This window comes from Symphalangus syndactylus, chromosome 6 (assembly GCF_028878055.3).
Source record: "Symphalangus syndactylus isolate Jambi chromosome 6, NHGRI_mSymSyn1-v2.1_pri, whole genome shotgun sequence".
NCBI lineage: Eukaryota > Metazoa > Chordata > Mammalia > Primates > Hylobatidae > Symphalangus > Symphalangus syndactylus.
The window spans coordinates 13,447,401-13,468,743 of NC_072428.2; the positions used below are offsets into that span (position 1 = coordinate 13,447,401).

Consider the following 21,343-nt stretch of genomic DNA (forward strand, 5'->3'; position numbering starts at 1 on the left):
AAATGTTACAACTGCATAACTTTTGAACAAAAGAAAGTCTAGGAAACTATCCTACAGACACTGTTCAATAAGTAGGCAAGGATATACATAAGGATGCCCACTACAACATTTGTAGCTGCAAAAGGACAATCAGAAACAACCTAAGTCAATCAATAAAGTGACAGAGAGACCCACTGTCCAATGGAATGGGATACAAGAAAAAATGTTAAAGCTACTGCCAGTGACCAGAGTGTAAGAGGTTTACATAAGGAAGCAGGACAAAGTGCTTAATTTACAACTCTGTCCAGACATCAAGAGATAGCTATTTAGTACATGACTCTATAGGTATTTTTAAATGAGATTTTTAGAAAAAATAAAATTGGGGGAGGGAAGGAACTGTGGAAGTGTGACAGTCCCATTCCAAAATGCCTAACCAAGGCTGGGCACGGTGGCTCATGCCTGTAATCCCAGCACTTTGGGAGGCCGAGGGTGAAAGTTTGAGACCAGCCTGCCCAACATGGTGAAACCTCATCTCTATTAAAAATATAAAAATTAGCCGGCATGGTGGTGCAGGACTGTAGTCCCAGCTACTTGGGAGGCTGAGGTAGGAGAATCGCTTGAACCCGGGAGGTGGAGGCTGCAGTGAGCCGAGATTGCGCCAATGCACTTCAGCCTGGACAACAGAGAAGGACTCCGTCTCAAAAAAACAAAAAACAAAACAAAACAAAACCAAAAAACAAAATGCCTAACCAGTCTGTTTACCTGATATTTGAAGAATTGCAAGAAAGAAAAAAAATGAGATAAATGAAGATTGAAAGAACTATTTAAAGCATAATCTTAGCTTTAGATTAAAAAGTTACTAGATAACAAAGTTTAACACTATTTCGATAGCATGGATCTGGTCAACATTCAATTGTGAGGAAGTACTTATCATTTCCTTGAAGCTTTTAGTTCAGCCAAGATACAGAGGAGGCATAAAGATAAAATTATTAGCAGAAGGAAGGGAGTTCACTGACAGCTGTGTTTCTCTTTGAGGTGACAGCAAATGGCAAAGATCTTTGCCAGATAAAAGTTGACTGCAGAAGACTTACAGCCTGACATACATGTTTTCTGAGGTACTTTCAAGTTCTTCAATTTTAAGATGTATGACAATTGTCTTTGGGAAATGTTACTGTGAATTTCTCACTTCTCAAATACTTCTCCTCCTTAGAAGATTATCAGAGTATGTTTGACAACTTTGTAAATAGTTATATGCCAAATAACATTTCAGTCAATGGCAGACTGCATATGCGATGGTGGTCCCATGAGATTATAATACTGTATTTTAGCCTCCCGAGTAGCTGGGATTACTGGCATCCACCACTACGCCCGGCTAAGTTTTTGTATTTTTAGTAGAGATGGAGTTTCACCATGTTGGCCAGCCTGGTCTCGAACTCCTGACCTCGTGATTCGCCCGCCTCGGCCCCCAAAGTGCTAGGATTACAGGCATGAGCCACCGCGCCCAACCTAATACTGTATTTTTACTGTGCCTTTTCTATGTTTAGATACACAAATACTTACCATTGTGTTACAACTGCCTACAGTACCATAACATGCTGTACAAGTTGGTAGCCTAGGTGTGTAGTAGGCTGTACAGTCTAGGTGTGTGTAAGTATACTCTATGATGTTTGCACAAGGCTGAAATCACCTGATACATTTCTCAGAACACACCCCCATTTTTAAGCAATGCATGACCATGTTACAACATCCATTCAACCAATAAATGTTTATTAAGCTTCTATAAGCCAGGCCCACTATGAGTCGATGTTTAGAGTCTATGTACTCCTGTGTCATATACAACGTGTAAAAGAATGGTAATATGCCTTCAAAGTCTTTAGCATTGAAAAGAGGCTACTATAAGTCCAGAAGCAAAAAGGAGACAGGAATTAGAGAGAGGTAGGTTAAAATGGACATAATGAACACACAAGATCTCAGAGCACTTTATGGCTTTTTCACAAAGGATAAACAACCCTACAAACTTCCATTGCTGCACAGAACAATAAATGATGCAAATAATAACCTGAATTGTAAAGAAAAATTAGAATCATTTTCACTTACTTTGAGAAGGTGAAGAAATTATGAAAAGTATTTTAGAGAAAAATTTAAACTACAGGGAAAACCTGATCAAGTATCTGGAAATGAGGCTCTATGGAATTCTATTATTCAGAATGATTCATTCTCTAAGAGTTCCAAGTAAACAAAATTTCATTGTTACTGTAGCAATTTATTATAATAAAAAAAGACAAGCCATATAAGGCAATTCAATTTCATTTTTCTTTGAATATATTACGTAAGTACAAGTTGAATATTCCTAATCTGAAAATCTGAAATCTGAAATGCTCCAAAATCCGATACTTTTTGAGTTCACTGGAGCATTTCGGATTGTGCATTTTCAGATTAGGGATACTCAACCTGTACATGTATCCAATTATATATAACATGAGTAAATATTTTACTCCTATCAAATTATTTTCATGCTATTTGTTGTTTTAATTAACCAAGATATTGTTAATATCTACACCTCCAATCTGGAACCCTATCTCAACAAATTCAGTAAGTTCACATGGTAACATGGAAATATCACTCACTATATGAGGGTAATTATTTCACTGCCAAATCAGATTAAGGGTGAACATTTTAAACTTAACCAATCTAAGAGTATAAACATTTTTGATGTCCTACAAAAACAAGTTTGAGTCAATCACTTTTTAATTATTCTTTATGGCAGAAAACTGAACATTTCTGTTGTAACATTAATTCAAGCTCTCATGTGCAACTTATTCTTCATATATACTGAACACTTTTACTGTTTTTTTAAAAATGGTATTCATCTAAGTACATGAAAGCAACATGGGAAACTCACTCTTCTCCAAATAGCACTTGGAAACTAATGAATATAATCTTAAATTATTCCATTCTCACTTAAAATTTTTCCCCTTGAGTTAGAAACTAGGGACAAAATAATTTTAATGTTTTAATTCAGAATTATAGTTATTTAAATATTAAGACAATATGAAGGAAAACATAAATCAAAATCTTCAAAGCCGCCAAGATTTTGCCTCTATGTAAAACCTGAAATGGTTCTGTTTAGTGAGTATTTGTAGTGTTTGCTATCCAATATCCATAAGTCCCCCCTGTGGTAAAAGCACCTCACTTGCTTCCTTCCCCGTATAGGAAGCCGTTGTCAGAGAATTCCTTTCCCTTGGTCATGGTGATTATTTCTGAGATACTACTCCAGTAAGGTCGGTTGGTACTAAAGAGACTCTAATCCAGAACTTTGAGCTATTGGTAACTAGCCATCTTGTATCTACATGGGGCCTGAGAATGGGGATGAAGAAGCAAAGAAACAGAAATAGAAAAACCGATCCTTGTTATACTATTTGAGTCCTGAATCAAACTGTATCTGCAGCCCTTACGATTTGCCCAAACGTTCCAATGAAAACTTTACAATACAGAAAGTATTGATGTGTTATTTCTAAACTTCCACCTAATTTTCACCGATGTCCCTCTGTCTAGGGCATCTTATTACTATTGTGGCTCTTTTAAGAGCCTCTGTGCCTTTGCACATACTGCTTCCTCTACCTGGAATGCACTTCTATCCATGTGCTGTACATGAAGGTCAAATGACATTTCTTTTGTGAAGACATCCTTCTCTTGAGCTCTCATAGCACTTTGTACACACTTCTGTAATAGCATTTATTATATTACTATATGTCTGTCTCTCCAAAACATTTTTGATTATAATCACAGCTGGTTTAAATTTAAATACATATAAATCATTCAAAATCCAGGTACCAATTTTTGCTACATATAGCTATCTATTTTTTTCAAATTTTATTTTAGGTTTGGGGAGTATGTGTGCACATGTTAAATGGGTAAATTGTGTGTCACTGATGTTTGGTGTATAAATGATCCCATTATGCAGGTAGTGAACATAATACCTTATAGTTTTTCAACTCTTCACCCTCTAGTAGTCCCCAGCGTCTACTGTTCCCATCTTTATGACCATGAGTACTCAATATTTAGCTCCCACTTATAAGAACATGCAGTATTTGCTTTTCTGTTTATGCATTAATTTACTTAGGATAGTGGCCTCTAGCTACATCCGTGTTATTGCAAAGGACATAATTTCATTGTTTTTTGCAGCTGCATAGTATTCCATGATGTATATGTACTACATTTTCTTTATTCAGTCCATGGTTAATGGGCACCTAGGTTGATTTCACGTCTTTGTTATTGTGAATAGCACTGTGATGAACATACGAGTACACGTCTTTATGGTAGAAAGACTTATTTTTCTTTGGGTATATAATCAGTACAGGAACAGCTGGATCAAATGGTAGTTCTGTTTTAAGTTCTTTGAGAAATCTCCACAGGGGCTGAACTAATTTACATTCCCATCAACTGTGTATAAGCCTTCCATTTTCTCCATAGCCTTGCCAATATCTTTTTTTTTTTTTTTGGTCTTTTTAGTAACAGTCATTCTGACTGGTGCAAGATGGTATCTTATTGTGGTTTTGATTTGCACTTCTCTAGTGATTAGTGACGTTGAGCATTTTTTCATATTTGTTGGCTGCATATATGTCTTCTTTTGAGAAGTGCCTGTTCGTGTCTGCCCATTTTCTAATGGAGTTGTTTTTTGCTTGTTGAATTAAGTTCCTTATAGATTCTGGATATCAGATCTTTGTTGGATGCATAGTTTGAGAATAGTTTCTCCCATTCTACAGGTTTACTCTGTTGATAGTTTCTTTTGCTGTGCGGAAGCTTTTTAGTTTAATTAGGTCCCACTTGTCCATTTCTGGTTTGTTGCAATTGCTTTTGGGGTCTCAGTCATAAATTCTTTGCCCAGGCCTATGTCCAGAATGATATTTCCTGGGTTTTCTGCTAGGATTTTTGGGTAGTTTTATTTCTTACCTTTAAGTCTTTAATCTATCTTGAGTTAATTTCTGTATATGGTAAAAGGTAGGGATATAGTTTCATACTTCTGCATATGGCTAGCCAGTCATCCCAGCACCATTTATTGAATAGGGAGTGCTTTCCCACAAAATTTTTTTTATGTATTTCTTTTTCTACCTTCAGTATGTAACTTGCTTTCAGGTATATGCTAGGCATTTAATATACTGTTGATTGTTTGAGGACAGTATCTCTTAGATTCTCTGCCGCATTTATTAGATACTCCAACTCCATCTGCTAAAGCATTATCATTCACTGACCACTATTTGGAAAAAAAAGGTGAAGTGGCTAAGGTACCAGAGATCAGAAACAAAATATGCATCTGACCAGTCTATGACTAGCTGTATGGCTTTAAACAGATCATCTTCCCTGCCTGGGCTTCTGTTTCTTCATCTAAAAACTGAAGGGATGCAAGCAAATTTCTAAAATTCCTTTTAATTTTCAAATCCTACTTCTATAAAAGACTTAACGTTACCATAAAAGTATCACATTTTTACTAGCCAGACCTATAGCCCCGAAATAGTCTGATATTCAAATATATGAAATTATCATTCTTTCAATTTGCCCATATAAATTCGTACTCACACTGGGCAGGAATATTTTCCAAAGCTGTAATTAAAAGCTTCTTTTAGGGCCGGGTGTGGTGTTTCACGCCTGTAATCCCAGCACTTTGGGAGGCTGAGGTGGGCGGATCATGAGGTCAGGAGATCGAGACCATCCTGGCTAACACGGTGAAACCTCACCTCTACTAAAAATACAAAAAATTAGCCGGGCGTGGTGGTGGGAGCCTGTAGTTCCAGCTACTGGGGAGGCTGAGGCAGGAGAATGGCGTGAACCTGGGAGGTGGAGCTTGCAGTGAGCAGAGATTGTGCCACTGCACTCCAGCCTGGGCGACAGATCGAGACTCTGTCTCAAAAAAAAAAAAAAAAAAAAAAAAAAAGCTTTTTTTAAACTGTCAATTTGTCAAATTAAACCAAGGCTCCAATTAGCAGTGGCTACTTCTGAGCAGTTATGTTGTTCATGGCAAAATCAGCCCTCTTTATCTTTAAGCTACTTAATACTAACAAAATCTTTAGAATTATAAACTAAATATATTTTACTGTAAAAACAAACACAGTACCATACAGACAATATGAAGGAGAAAATAAAAATTACTTGAAATTTCACTTTCAGAGATATCTGCTGTTAGATATATATCATGTCAGGATAACTTCTACATACATACACAAACACACAGAGCTTTGTAGGTAAATATTTTCACAAAAATAGGATAATAATATATCTACTATATTATTTCCTTCCTCTATTCCTCTCTACACTTTGTCAGACTTCCCAGTAAATACGGACCTATGTCAATATTTTTAGTGGTTAATATTATTTACCCAGGTTCCTAACTAAAATTCAGGTTTTTGGTTATTCTCCCTTTTTAACAATATTACAATGAACATCCTATACTAAAACTTTTGGCTGGGCGCAGTGGCTCACACCTGTAATCCCAGCACTTTGGCAGGCTGAGGCAGGTGGATCACCTAAGGTCAGGAGTTCAAGACTAGCCTGTCCAACATGGTGAAACCCCATCTCTATTAAAACTACAAAAATTAGCCAGGCATAGTGGCACATGCTTGTAATCCCAGCTACTTGGGAGGCTGAGGCAGGAGAATTGCTTGAATCCGGGAGGTGGAGGTTGCAGTGAGCCAGGCACTCCAGCCTGGTCAATAAGAGTGAAACTCTGTCTCAAAAATAAATAAATAAATAAATAAATAAATAAATAAATAAATAAATAAATAAATAAAAATAAAAATAAATTAGCTGAGTGTGGTGGTAGGTACCTGTAATCCCAACTATTCAGGAGGCTGAGGCAGGAGAATCACTCGAACCCAGGAAGTGGAGGTTGCAGTGAAAGGATATCATGCCACTGCACTCCAGCCTGGGTGACAAGAGTGGCTCCTTCTCAAAAAAAACAAAAAAAAAAACCCACGAACCTTTTTAGACAGCTATCAGATTATTTCTTTCCTGTAACAGAAAGAAAACTGTTAGGTTAAAGGAACTACTCTTTTTTTTGGCATTTGTAATTTTACAGTTTTTGCTAGCTTTTCTCCAGAACAGTTGAATCAACTTAAATTCCTAACAACAGTGACTGAGTTCCTACACATCCTTAGGAATGCAGAAATAAGGGTGAATATACACATTTTTTTCCTTCTTGTTTAAAGAGATAGGGTCTTGCTCTGTCACCAAGGCTAGAGTGGAGTGGTGTGATCATAGTTCACTGTAACCTTGAATTCCTGTGCTCAAGCAATCCTCCCACTTCAGCCTCCAGAGTAACTGGGACTGCAGGTGAGCTGCTGCGTCAGGCCATGAATACATTTCAGTCTCTTCCTTGGCCATATGTATTTCTTTTGTGTATGTGATACTGTAAAATATATATTTGGTCTTCCACCCCACCCACTTTTTCTTGGCATACAACTCCTAAAATCCTTAGAATCTCCAAAGTGCTGTCTTTTTGTACAGTAGTGAGTTGACTGATGGCTGGCAGCCCCTAGGTAGTTTCAGGATCAGGCCAGGTCCCTGGAAAGACTAAGGCATGATTAGGACTTTCAGCCCCACTCCTCAACCTCTGGTGAGAGAAGAGGGGCTGAAGGTTAAGTTGATCACCAATGGCCAATGGTTTACTCAATCATGCCCATGTAATAAAGACTCCATAAAACCCCAAAAGGACTGGGTTTAGGAGATTTCAGAGAGCCACACACGTGGAAGTTCCTGGTGAGGGCATGGAAGTTCTACACCTCTTGCCCCATACGTCACCCTGTGCATCTCTTCATCTGTGTCTTTTCTAATATAATAAACCAGTAAATATAAGTAAGTTTCCTTAAGTTCTGTGAGCCACTCTGGCAAATTAATTGAACCCAAAGACGCAGCTGTGGGAGCCCCAACTTGAAGCTGGTTGGTCAGAAGAGGCTGGGACTGAATGGGGTGGGAGGAGTCTTGTAGCACTGAGCTCTCGACCTGTAGGATCTGATGCCACTGCCAGGTAGACAATGTCAGAACTGAACTGGAAGCCACCTAGTCGGTGACAGCTGCAGAACTGATTGCTTGCTTGTTGGTGGTGTCAGAAACATGTTGTAAGAGAACAGTGGGAGAAACTGAGATGTTTTTTCCATTCACCGTGTACTTATAAAAAATCTCACCTGAGTGTGATGGTTCACACCTGTAATCTTAGCACTTTGGGAGGCCAAAGAAGGAAGATCACCTGAGATCAGGAGTTCAAGACCCCCCTCCCCTCCCTGAACAACATAGCAAAACCCCATCTCTACAAAACAATTTTTAAAAGTAGCTGGGTGTGGTGGCACATGCCTGTTTTAGCTACTTGAGAGACTGAGGTGGGAGAACCACTTGAGGAGTTTGAGGCTGCAATGAGCCATGATCGTGCCACTGCACTGCAGCCTGGACAAGAGACCCCATCTTCAAACAAACAAACAAAGAACTTGCTGCCTCTCTTTAACTATCTGACAGTTTATATATCATATTTTAAGAATGTGGTTTCCAGTTGATATGACTCTAGGTGATTATTCTCTTCTTGTTTGTGTTTTCTAACTTTTTCTACAGTGAACACGTATTATTTAAATTTATAAAGTGTTCTTTTTTTTAATGTGCTATCCACAGGTCATCTTGTTAACACTGAAACTTTAGAACACTACATAACATGTTTTATCGTTTTTTTTTTCTTAAACAAACTGTAATGACAAATATAAGCTTAGGTCTGAGGAACAATCTTGTATTTTTCCCTCACGTATTCACTCATAGAGAAAAAAAATTCCTCTCACAGATAAGGACCAAGGTAGAACACCTCAAAAACGCAACATCTTTTGCATTTTCTTGCTCCTTACCTTTCTTCCCTCAGATTTTTACCCTTATCACAAATCTAGCTCAAACTTATTATCAAATGATTGCCTAAGGGACCCTTCTGTTTGTGATCCCTGCCAGGCTACTATGGTGGCAAGCAAGATGAGTTTCACAGGGATGGAATGAGGCAGGCAGAAAGTCTGTTGCTCCACTTCTCATGGAATTATCTCTTCAGGATTCAAGTCTAACCATCATGGGCTTGCATCTTCTTTGAGGTTTAGAGAAGTACAGGTTCACAAAAATAGTTGCCCAGCTTCCTCTCTTGAGAGAGACACACATGGGCTCCTGGCTATAACTGTCAAAACAAATGTGTAATATAAACAGATCTTTTACTAGGAACATTTCATTGTATGAGATCGAGAAAACTATTATAATGAACTGCCAAGATTTGGAAATATATTTGTTAATTATGACTTTTTGAAGCTAGAGTACTTGTATAGTACTTTTGAAAAATCAGAGGCCGGGTACGGTGGCTCAAGCCTATAATCCCAGCACTTTGGGAGGCCAAGGCGGGAGAACTCCTGAGGTCAGGAGTTCGAGACCAGCCTGGCCAACATGGTGAAACCCCGTCTCTACTAAAAATACAACAATTAGCCAGGTGTGGTGGTGTGTGCCTGTAGTCCCAGCTACTCGGGAGGCTGAGGCAGGAGAATTACTTGAACCTGGGAGGCAGAGGTTGCAGTGAAACAAGATTGCACCACTGTACTCCAGCCTGGGTGACAGAGCGAGACTCTGTTTCAAAAAAAAAAAGAAATTAGAAACCAATTTTAATCTTATAGGATATCAAGTCATCAAAGTAAAAAACAAACTTTAAATAAATGAAAATGCTAAACCTTGACTATCATGCTAAACCTTGACTATCATCTGAATTTCCATGGCCTTATATCCCTGTTTTCTAAAGTTTTACCCTCAACTGGATTTTACCTTCTCATTTTCACAGTTCCTGAAATATACAAATGTATCTTTACAGTTGTAAATTTACATAAAATAACCTAGGTATGGGACACGTATTGCACAGTTGTTATCTAGATTTGAACATCTATAGTGTTGCAGCCAATTTTATGAGAATATTCATGTCTGTAAACAATCACCATTCTCCTAATTGATAAGCAAGTTAGTAACCATTTTCAACATGAACCACAAATGAGTAACTTCTTACAATAATGCTACCAGTCCACATTTTCTAATTCATGTCACCAGGGTGTATACAAATAACATAATTAATAAAGTAGAACATTTACAACTCTGAAAGGAAGGTAAGTGAAAAGCTGGATCAAGACACAACAGTTATGGCTCAAATAGATGCTGTTTTAGATAAAAGTAGTTAGAACAAGAGATGACATGTGAAAAGAGACCTGAAAGGAGAGAGAGGCTGAGCCGTGATGCCATCTGCAGAGGAAGAAGCAGGGACAAAGGTCCAAAGGCAGAATCAAGCTTGGTGGTTTGAAGAACATCTCAAGGGCTGGTATGGCTGAGGCAGAGCACACCACACCACACAAGGAAGAAAGTGGTGTCTGAGGCTGGAGGAGTAGACAGGGGCCGGGTTCTAGACCTTACAGGACCTTGCGGGCCATGAGGAAAACTCCAGATTTTAATCTAAGTATGATGGGAAACTACTGAAGATTTTCTGATGTTCTTTGTTTCCCTCCTATCCCAAAGGGAGTGACATGACCAGCTGTGCTTTTTAAGAGATTACTTTGGCTGCCCTGGAGATAACAGATCTAGGGGACAAAAGTAGAACCAAGGAGAACAGGTAGGAAGCCACTGTATAGATTCTGCAAAGAGATGAAGACAGTATTGACTGGAGTTACAGAAATGGAAGTAGAAAGACATGGCTGGATTCAGGAAACATTCTGGAAGCAGGGCTGACAAGCTATTGCTAGGTTGGGTATGAGATATGAGAAAGAGTCAAGAAGATACCAAAATTTTGGACCTGGGCAATTTTGTGAATGGGGGAAGATCAGGTGTGGTGGGGTAGAAAATCAAGAGTTTAGTTTAGGACATAATGTATTTGTGATGACAGCTAAATGGTGATGTTCAGTAGACAGTTGGATATATGAGTCTGAAGTTCAGGAAGAAGTTGAAACTGCATTTAACATTTGAGAGTCTTTAGAATATAAATGGTACTTTATGCCCCGAGACTGCAAAAGATCATCTGGTGAACATATGTACAGAGGGAAGAAAAGGGGCACACCAACATCTAACACTCATCAAGAAAAGGCGAATTCAGCAGAAGAGAATGAGAAGTCAGGGCCAGGGATTGAGAAGAAAAACCAGGAATATGTGTTGGCTCTTCTGTATGCTAATGTATGTAAGAGCTATTACAGGTGTAAAAAGTTGCTTAGTTGCACACATTCTCTCTCCCTTATTCAGTGTTTCCTCAGTGTATACTATGTGTCAGCCACTCTTTTAGGTAAGCATGTAAGAAAATAGCTGAGGAAGATATGAAGACAAATGCTGGGCTGCTAAGAACTTAAGATTAGTGAAAACTGAGCATAGGCTCTGGGTATCTTGACAAGAGTTGTAGGGATGAAGGATGAATTGGAGGGAGCTTAAAAAAGGAAGAGAGAGGAGACTCCATGAGCACAGATAACTCTTTTAGGGTGTCTGTCTGTAAAAGAGCCACACACACACACACACACATTCCCCTTGTTTTCACTTCTGCTATCAAGGAGTACAGCTGAGACGCAGGTTTTAGCTTACACCCTGCTCCTTAACATTTTGGAATGCAAAGTTGTTCTAATTTTTGACGTGAGCAGCTCGCGAGCCCTCTTATTTATTCTTCACTATCAGAGCGCCTTCTGTTTACTTTCACCAGTGTGGCTTCTAAACTGCAACAACTGCTGAACCCCACAGCTGGTTCTAATCCCTCCTCAACAGTGCAGCTGCCATTTCTCATCTACCTCGCCTCTGTTTTTTCTGATTATTTTCTTGTCTCTTGATGCCCCATACTTTTTGCTTTTTGATGCCTGCACATTAAAGCTGACCTTTTAGATATATCTAAACTGCTATGAAGACAGCGAGGATGATTTCCCTTGCATAACACAGCATGACTACAGTAGATAAGAAGGAATGATCTCTGAAATTATGGCTCTTCTCATCTACTGTGCGCCTTTTCTGAGGGCCTAAGGGCTGATTCAATGATGCGTTACTCAAAGCTTTAAAAACATGGAAGTCTGAGGCTTCTTTTAGGCTTAGTCCCCAGATGACTAAGATATTACTGAATACTATAAGGATTCATTGAGAAATGTCTAGTGTGGCATTTACCTAAGTAGGCAGGCCCAACATAGTATGGTAGAACCTTTCATAAAGGAATTCAGGATGCTATGGAAGCACATAGAACAGCTTATTCAAATTTGGGTATACCAGAAGCTTCACTGAGAAAATGATGTTTATATTATGATGAGTACGACTCAGCTAGACTTGAGTGCTGGGGGAAGAACAGCATGTGCAAAGGCCCAGAAGTGAGAACACTGCATATTTGGGGATACTCACAAAAGCTAAGTCAGTACGGCTGTGTTATTCTAGGGTTAGGGTGGGGTACTCAAGGATGACCAGAGATGAGGCTACAGAGGAAGGGCCAGGTCACGTAAGATATGTTCGAGAATCTGTCTCCCTCCCCGCCACTAAAACCTTGTCAATAGAAAGGGTTTGGACCATGTCCTGGGATATGCACCAAACTATTAAAAGTAGCTTTCCCTGGGGAGTGAGAGTGCATAGAGGTGGAGAGATTTCACTTTATTACTTTAAATATTCCCATGCTGGCATGGTGGATGTTTATTTTTACAATGCCATACATTATTTCTGAATTCAATTTTTTTTTTTTTTTTGAGGCGGAGTCTCACTCTGTCACGCAAGCTGGAGTACAGTGGCACGATCCTGGGTCACTACAACTTCCACTTCCCAGGCTCAAGCGATTCTCCCACCTCAGCCTCCCGAGTAGCTTGGATTACAGGCGCACACCACCATGCCCGGCTAATTTTTTGGTATTTTAGTAGAGACGGGGTTTTACCATGTTGCCCAGGATGGTTTCAAAATTTTTAATTAAATAAAACAAAGGAGAAGAACAAGAAGCTACGGCAATAATAAGGTGGCCTGAATTAGAGTAATCATAGTAGCTACGGGAAGAAGTAAAATATAATTAGTAAAACAAAGATCTTGGTGAGGGCTAAGGGAGACTAAGGAATTAAAGACAACTAGATTTCTGACGTGAACAAACAGGTAGTTAGTTGTATTGGTCTGTTTTCACGCTGCTGATAAAGACATGCCCGAGACTGGGCACAAAGGAAAGAGGTTTAATGGAGAACTCACAGTTCCATGTGGCTGGGGAAGCCTCACAATTATGGTGGAGGAGATTTGGGTGGGGACACAGCCAAACCATATGAACAGTGGCTGGTAGTATCTTTCATTACATTAGCAATAATACGGCTTGACACAAGTTTGGGGTAAAAATGAGTTTCAATTTGGTCATTTTAGCTTGAAGTACTTAGGAGACATTCACATGGAATTAAAAGTTATAGGCTGGGTATGGTGGCTCATGCCTGTAATCCCAGCACTTTGGGAGGCCGAGGCTAGTGGATCACGAGGTCAGGAGTTTGAGACCATCCTGGCCAATGCAGTGAAACCCCATCTCTACTAAAAATACAAAAATTAGCCAGGCATGGTGGCACGAGGCCCTAGTCCCAGCTACTCGGGAGGCTGAGGCAGAAGAATTGCTTGAACCTGGGACGCGGAGGTTGCAGTGAGCCGAGATTGCGCCACTGCACTACAGCCTGGCGACAGAGCAAGACTCCATCTCAAAACAAAACAAAACAAAAAGGTCTTAAATCTACAACTCTGGAGAAAAAAAACTAAGTTACAAAATGAATGCAGATACTCTCAGCATATATGTGGTAACTGATGCTCAGGTGTATGTACAGAGTTTAAAAAAACTGGAACAGAAGCTGGAAGGATGGCAATATCTAAAACTGAATTTCTTAGACTATGTGCGGTCTACCTGCACTATACTCTCCTAAGGAGTTTGATAAAAACGTAGAATCCTTGGCTTTACCACCAACCTCCTGAATCAGATACTCTGGGTGTCTTGGAAATCTGCATTTTAAGTAAGCAACTCCCAATTCCCCAATTATTTTTGTACAAGGTAAAGTTTGAGAACTACTGATCTAGAGGGTGAGTATGAAAAAGAGCAAGGGCAAAGAAACAAAAACAAAAACAACAAAGTTAAGAAGGAGATGAGCTGGCCAGGCGTGGTGGCTCACGCCTGTAATCCTAGCACTTTGGGAGGCCAAGGCAGGTGACTGCTTCAGCTCAGGAGATCAAGATCAGCCTGGGTGACGTGGCGAAACCCCATCTCTACAAAAAATACAAAAATTAGCTGGGTGCAGTGGCACGTGCCTGTAGTCCCAGCTACATGGGAGGCTGAGGCGGGAGGACCACTTGAGCCCAAAAGTTCAAGTTTACAATGAGCCATAATCATGCCACTGAACTCCAGCCTGAGCAACATGGTACAATCCCATCTCTACAAAAAATAAAAAAACAAACTAGCCAGGTGTGGTGGCATGCACTTGTAGTTCCAGGTACTAGGGAGGTTGTGGCGGGAAGATCACTTGAGCCCAGGAGTTAAAGGTCATGCTGAGCTATGATGGTGCCACTGCACTCTAGCCTGGGTGACAGAGTGACCTGTCTTTAAAAAATAAAAAACATTATGGCCGGGCGTGGTGGCTCACGCCTGTAATCCCAGCATTTTGGGAGGCCGAGGCAGGCGGATCACCTGAGGTCAGGAGTTTGAGACCAGCCTGACCAGGAGAAACCCTGTCTCTATTAAAAATACAAAATTAGCCGGGCGTGGTGGTACATGCCTATAATCCCAGCTACTCAGGAGGCTGAGGCAGGAAAACCGCTTGAATCTAGGAGGTGGAGGTTGAGGTGAGCCGAGATCGTGCCACTGTACTCCAGCCTGGGCAACAAGAGCAAAACTCTGTCTCAAAGAAAAAAAATAAATAAATAAATAAAAATTTAAAAAATTGAAAAAGTGGGAAAATTATTTAAAGTTCTAATTTATTTCTGTACATTTCCAAGCTCCTCTCACTGCCCTACAATATAAACAAAGTCAGAATCTCAGGAATTTATAAGAAGAAAAATAATAGTGGACAATATCTGAAAAAATGGACTGAATGAGAATCATTTTGAAGTGAAGGTCTTGGACAAACTGCAAAGGTTTGGCAGAAGCCTAGCAAATTAGTGAATAACCACCATGACCTCTCCAGGTGTAACTAAATCCCGGAAGTGTATAAACATAGAAACAGTCCTTTATGACAAAAAAAAGATGAGTTACTTTTGAAAAGTACAGAAATAAATCTGTCAGCTTCACAGTGCCATATGGATGCTCTCTCCCAGATTAACCAAATTACTTAACATCAGACCAAAATTAAACCAGGCCTTCACTTACAAGCTATTAATGGCTGGGCACAATGGCTCACACCTGTAATCCCAGCACTTTGGGAGGCCAAAGCAGGAGGATCGCTTGAGGCCTGGAGTTTAAGACCAGCCTGGCCGACATGAAGAAACCCTGTCTCTACTAAACATTCAAAAATTAGCCAGCTGTGGTGGTGCACACCTGTAGTCCCAACTATTTGGGAGGCTGAGACAGGAGAATCACTTAAACCCAGGAGACAGGTTGCAGTGAGCCAGAATCACACCACTGCACTCCAGCCTGGGTGATAAGAGTGAGACTCCGTCTCAAAAAAAAAAAAAAAAAAGAGGATCTGTACTCCGAAGATACCAGCCTGACTGGGGGCAAAATGATTAAGTAAATGCCGAATGAACCCACACTTATTTAGGACCCTTCCATACCCAATTACCCTGAATCTTAAGTTACCACAGAACATTCTATGGAGATAAAGCAAACTGGAAAAGAAGATACCTTTACTTCATTATTTCCATTTTTGCTTTTATGTTTCTTTGTAGTCCTTCATTTGTAGGTGTTATGAGAGGAAAAAATCTACTTCAAACTTACTGAGTACAAGGTGCTCACTTGCATGCTACTGCAGACTAATCCATTTTTACTTACTATTGCCACGAAATGCTACACATTAGTTACATGACTTTGAGTGACTTTCTCTCTTAGGAGTTGTACTACATAATCTTTAAGAATGTTTTCCAAATCTTAAAGTCCACAGTTCTAAGTAACATTGGAGAAGAGGGAAATAGTGACAAAGAATACAAATATTAAAATGTATAAGACAGCTGATACAGATGATACTCTTAATTTACTTAAATTTTTAGCCCTCCACTTATGTATAGAGTAGCACTCTGAAGTGCTTATGAGAAGAAAAGAATGATGAAGAAAAGAAGAAAAAGAATATCCAGAGGCAGAGAACTCAGTACTAGCAATACAACTTCTTGATTCAATAAGGCTACAACTAACAAACTGGTAACATTTCAAGAGTTTCTCTGTTAGCTGCTACCTAGAACACGGAACATACATTTTTTTTTCAACGAAATGAAGTGCCATAGAGTGGTTAGGCTCTTAGGCAAATTCACAAAAGTTTAACCTTTGTTGCAAGTAAATTGCCAGACACTTGATAAAAAATAGAAAATAGAATATAGAAAGTAGATATTGCCAAACTAGTGATTAAGCAAAAACATCAAAATGAAACAACACAAAATTTATCTTGAAACCTATTTTTCACAAAGTCAACCAAAAGATCCACAGGCCAGATTACGCTAGTGATCCTTTTAGTAACTAGATTATAATAGCTCACTTCTTAAGCCCATGGGGTCCAAGTTAAGGACCCTTGCTTAAATAAAGTGAGATGGCCTTACTAGGTTCCAGGTACCAGCGACAGACACTAGGGCATCAGAGGTATGTCAAAGCCCAAAGCTAGGAAAACAGCACAGAGCGGAGAGGAGGAGAAGAGGGGGTTTCTCTTAGCCTTCCCCTGACACCAGTGGAAAAGGAACTTAGTGACGGGAATGTTCTCTCCACATCCCAGCTCCAGGATTCCCTGGACCATATTTGGGAATTCAGTGGCAGCTCAGTAAACATAACCTAAAAATTGGGGAAGGTATGCTTCCTAGCTGAGGCAGGGATTGTGAAATGCAACAACTTGCCGGGCATGGCGGCACAAGCCTGTAGTCCCACCTACTCAGGAGGCTGAGGTAGGAAGATCAATTAAGGCTGCAATGCACGGGAATAACCATGCACTTCAGCCTGGGCAATAAAGAAAGACCCCCATCTCTAAAAGAAAAAGAAATAATTCCTTCAACCATCATGCCAAGTAATGGACACCAGCTGCTGCCTGCAGCAGCCCCAGCTCTGACTGTGAAGAGGCTGCCTGCAGGAATGTATGCTCCTTGCTCTTACTTAAGCCCCCTTTTCAACCCACCAAAGGATGTACCATTTCCAATACATATACATGTTGACAAGTCTGTGGTATGTAACTGGTGGGTGCCTATCTTTATTGCCTGCTAAACCTTGAAATATAAAAAATCAAATGAATTTTCATCTCTCCTGGGAAAGACTCCTTGCTGTACTTAAAAAGTTATAACGGCCGGGCACAGCGGCTCACACCTGTAATCCCAGCACTTTGGGAGGCCAAGGTGGGCAGATCACAAGGTTTGGAGTTCGAGACCAGCCTGTCCAGTATGGTGAAACCCTGTCTCTACTAAAAATACACACACACACACACACACACAAATTAGCCGGGTGTGGTAGTGCATGCCTGTAATCCCAGCTACTCGGGATGCTGCGGCAGGAGAATCTCTTGAACCCAGGAGGCGGAGGTTGTGGTGAGCCAAGATAGCGCCATTGCACTCCAGCCTGGGCAACAAGAGCAAAACTCTATCTCAAAAAAAAAAAAAAAAAGTTATAATGATGGAAAATGTCCCTGTTAAAATCTGTATTTTGGACAATTCAGATTTTTAAGTCATAAGTACTTCTTTATGATGACTGTGGAAAACAATGACCCATACATCTAATTTGGATATGTTTAATATTAAAGGTTCTCAAAAGGTTCATGTACCACTCTAATTTTCTAAAAGCTGTTAATCCAGTTAGCCTTTAGCCCTTTGCCTGGCAGTAGGTCACTTTAAACCTGAAATCACACTTTTGCTCTCATTCAAATATTGTAACCAAGAATAAGCAGCAAGAATTGGTATGTCAGGACAAAGTATACAGATGGTCCCCACCTTTTGATGGTTCAACTTATGATTTCTTGACTTTACAATGCTGCAAAAGTGATGTGCATTTGGTAGCAACTGTACTGAGTGCCCATAAACCACTGTTTTTCACTTTCAGTGAAGTATTCATGAATTACATGAGGTATTTCGATACTTTATTGTAAAAGATGCTGTTAGATGATTTTGCCCAAATTTGGCTAATGTAAGTATTGTGAGCACGTTTAAGGTAGGTTAGGCTAAGCTACAATGTTTAGTAGGTACATTAAATGCATTTTTGACTTAACAGTATTTTCGACTTACAATGGGTTTATCAGCACATAACCCCTTCATAAGCTGAGGAGCAACTGTATATATTAAGCTTTTAATTATGTTTCTGAATGTACAAATCTGCAATATATATGGATTTCATATACTAATGGGATCTTTCAAGTCCTTAAGTACAGTATATTCAAATGTTATAATTAATCACGATCTAAATTGAGAGTTTGGATTCTACCTGCATACAAATTATCGCCAGGAAGGGAAGCATGGGTCATGCACAATCAGCTATCAGAGTGGAACTCAGCAGCTCACCACAGCACCCAACTCTTTTACTTTATTTATATGTGGTGCCTTTTCTTCAGATTAAATCCAACTTTCCTCCCCTGGCCTCTTATTGTTACACTGTAGACACCAACCTTATTTCTTCTGGCATAACATTTTGTGGCTGCCTGAACATAACACTATAAATGTTATGTATAGCAAAGTATTGGAAAATTCAATGAAGAGGACCACTTAAAAAGTCATGTAATAAAGAAATCTTGCTTTTTAAACTTTAAGCCTAATTACTTAGCTCAGGAGTGACTTGGCAGAGATCCAAAAGATTCTTCAGCTCTTCCCTGCTCTCTGAGGCAAGTTTCCAGTAACCCCTGCCTTCCCCCATTAATACATATGTATCCAAAGTGCAAAAAGAAGGAATTTGTTAAAAAAAAAAAAATCACTCTACTTTCTCATTGCAATGTTAAGTATATACATAAAACATTTCTACCAGCTTTCACTTTTTACATGGGCTACTTTTTCAGCTGAGTGGTAGGACACCAAAATGGGAAGGAGAAGTCAATGTCATAGAGTATAAATAGCTGTGGCCAAAAACAATATTGCAGAAGAGCCAATGGGAGAAAGGCTCCCCAAAATGCAGCAGGAGTGACTTAATTCCACGTCTTCATAAAGACCTCAGGGAAAACCACTATCAGGAAACAAAAGAAGGGTGGAAGCAACCAGCACTCATATATGGTCTTACAGTGTTTTCTTGGGTTTGTGAAACACATACACATATATTTAAAGTCTCAGCTAGTACGGCAATGAAAAGGAAACTGTTCTTTATGTATGTCATATAGAAAACGTTACCCAATAAGAACACGGTCTTTTCTCAGATATGCTGAAAACAACTCATGAATACCTAGGCGGATTTTCAATTATCCTTAACTTACTTATTATATTTGAGATAGAATTTGCGATTACATTACATGGCAAATCTAAATCTAAACCTCACCTTAAACGTCGCAATGTGTTCCTATCATGATTCATTACACACAACCCAAAGGACCAGTAATTTCCCACCACACTAGTTAAAACGTTTTAGATCAGTGGGCTAAATTGTATGGCACACAGTTCACTTTCTAAATGTTTGCTAGACAGACACTTCAAGATTGTTCTCAAGTGTTCGAAGTCAGTAAGTTTACCAATATTCTGTAGCGGAACACACACATACGCACTCGTTGGGCATCAGCAGCATTTACAAAATGCAGGCAATCATAAAGTTACATAAGCAAAGCAGTCTCGCCTCTGAGGAATTAGTTCAGGCATACAAGAATCCAGGAAATCGCATATCCTCCATGCGAGGCTGGGTCACAGGAACTAGGTAAAGAAACAAAGCAAAGTACACTGGGAAACGAGGGCAGTAACAGCTGAAAAGATGCAGGCAACGCCACCAGCGGCATCTTCAAGCATTCCCTCGGAAGGGGAGTGTTTCTATGTTGTTTCTAATGAGCCACTGCTGACCTGAGTAACGGTACAAGCTGAAACCAACACAACCAGAAACGAAATCGACCATGTGGTAGACGAAACTACGGGAGCAGCACGAATGGTCCACAGGCTTGGGGTGCAGAAGCTGTCACACCCTGGGACTCGCGCACACCCTGGCGCTGCCACCTGCTTTCTATTTCCTAGGGGAGGGCCGGTGACGCGTGAACCCGAGAGGCACCAAAGGCAGGAATCCTGAAAAATGTGATTTCTAAACCCCGAGCTAAAAAAGGTCCGCAGGGCCCGTACCCCGCAGCTGGGCGACTCTTCCCCACGCGGCGCGCGGCCCGCGAGGTGGAAGGGTGAGAACTTCTAGGCGGCCAAACGAGGACCAGGAGACAAGTGGGGAGCGGGAAGTGCCTGGACCGAATGCAGGGAGTCCGGGGTCGCGGTGCCAACACCACGTGAGGGTAGGCTGGGGGCGGGGCCGCGCGGAGCCCAACAGCCAGGGGCCAAGCAGGGGAATCCCCCCGGAGCGAGGGCAGGCACGGGAGAAGAGGGACGCCCCGGCCGCTACCTGCTGCTGGATCTTCCCGTCTTCCGTGACGACCCAGTGCGTGGTGGCGAAGGCCCCTCGTGCCGCCACACTCAGCAAGGCGGAAAGGCTGAGGAGCCAGCCTGGGCCGGAGCAAGGCGGCAGCTCGTACCGGCCACGGACTCCTACTGCCGCCGCCATCTTGCCCCCCCGGCCGGGCCTCTCACACCGGAAGCGGAAGCTAGTCTCCGGCGCCCGCCATCTTGAAGAGGTCGGCCCTGGAGGAGGAGCAGGAGGAGGAGCCGAGAGGGCGTAGCTCGCTGACTACCAGGTTTCCTCCGCCTCGGTTTGGGCCGCCAGGAAGGGCGACCTTCGGGCCCTCTCCCAGCTTGGCTTCAGGGATGGAGATCGCTTTTTAGTTATTGTTTTTCTGTGGGTGATTCGATCTCGGAGCGTGGGAACCGGAGGGAGAGAAAAGCAGTGGCTTAGGTGGAGCTTAAGCACAAGTGAGAGGACTCAGTTTTGTTGTTTTTTAAATCTTTGCTTTTTCGTTTTATTTCTGGTAGATAGCTGGGGAACAAAAGGTGTGCTTTCGAACCAGCTATGGGAAGAGAGGTGTTGCTTTTATTCTTAAAGTCTCACAATAGTGGAAGCTTCAGAATGGAGACGGTTAGTCTAGGGCACCGCTGTCCAGTAGCACTATAATGCGAGCCACGTGTGGAATGTAAAATACCGAGGGAAGTAACCCTACTAGTA

The 21,343-nt window shown here is 40.9% G+C and overlaps 1 protein-coding gene across 7 annotated transcripts in view; it reads right to left on the minus strand.

Moving 5' to 3' along the window:
- Positions 1–20,865, minus strand: part of TTC17 (tetratricopeptide repeat domain 17) — a 125,935-nt gene extending 105,070 nt beyond the window's left edge. For 5 of the 7 annotated variants that reach the window (XM_055281866.1, XM_055281869.1, XM_055281867.1 and 2 more), the window contains exon 1: positions 20,630–20,823. In XM_055281866.1, the coding sequence (XP_055137841.1) occupies positions 20,630–20,788 (159 nt within the window). In that variant the 5' untranslated portion in view covers positions 20,789–20,823. Of the gene's footprint in view, positions 1–20,629 lie in introns of all 7 variants that reach the window. The other 2 variants (XM_063641841.1, XM_055281871.2) reach the window with 2 other exon arrangements.
- Positions 20,866–21,343: the final 478 nt, after the last annotated feature.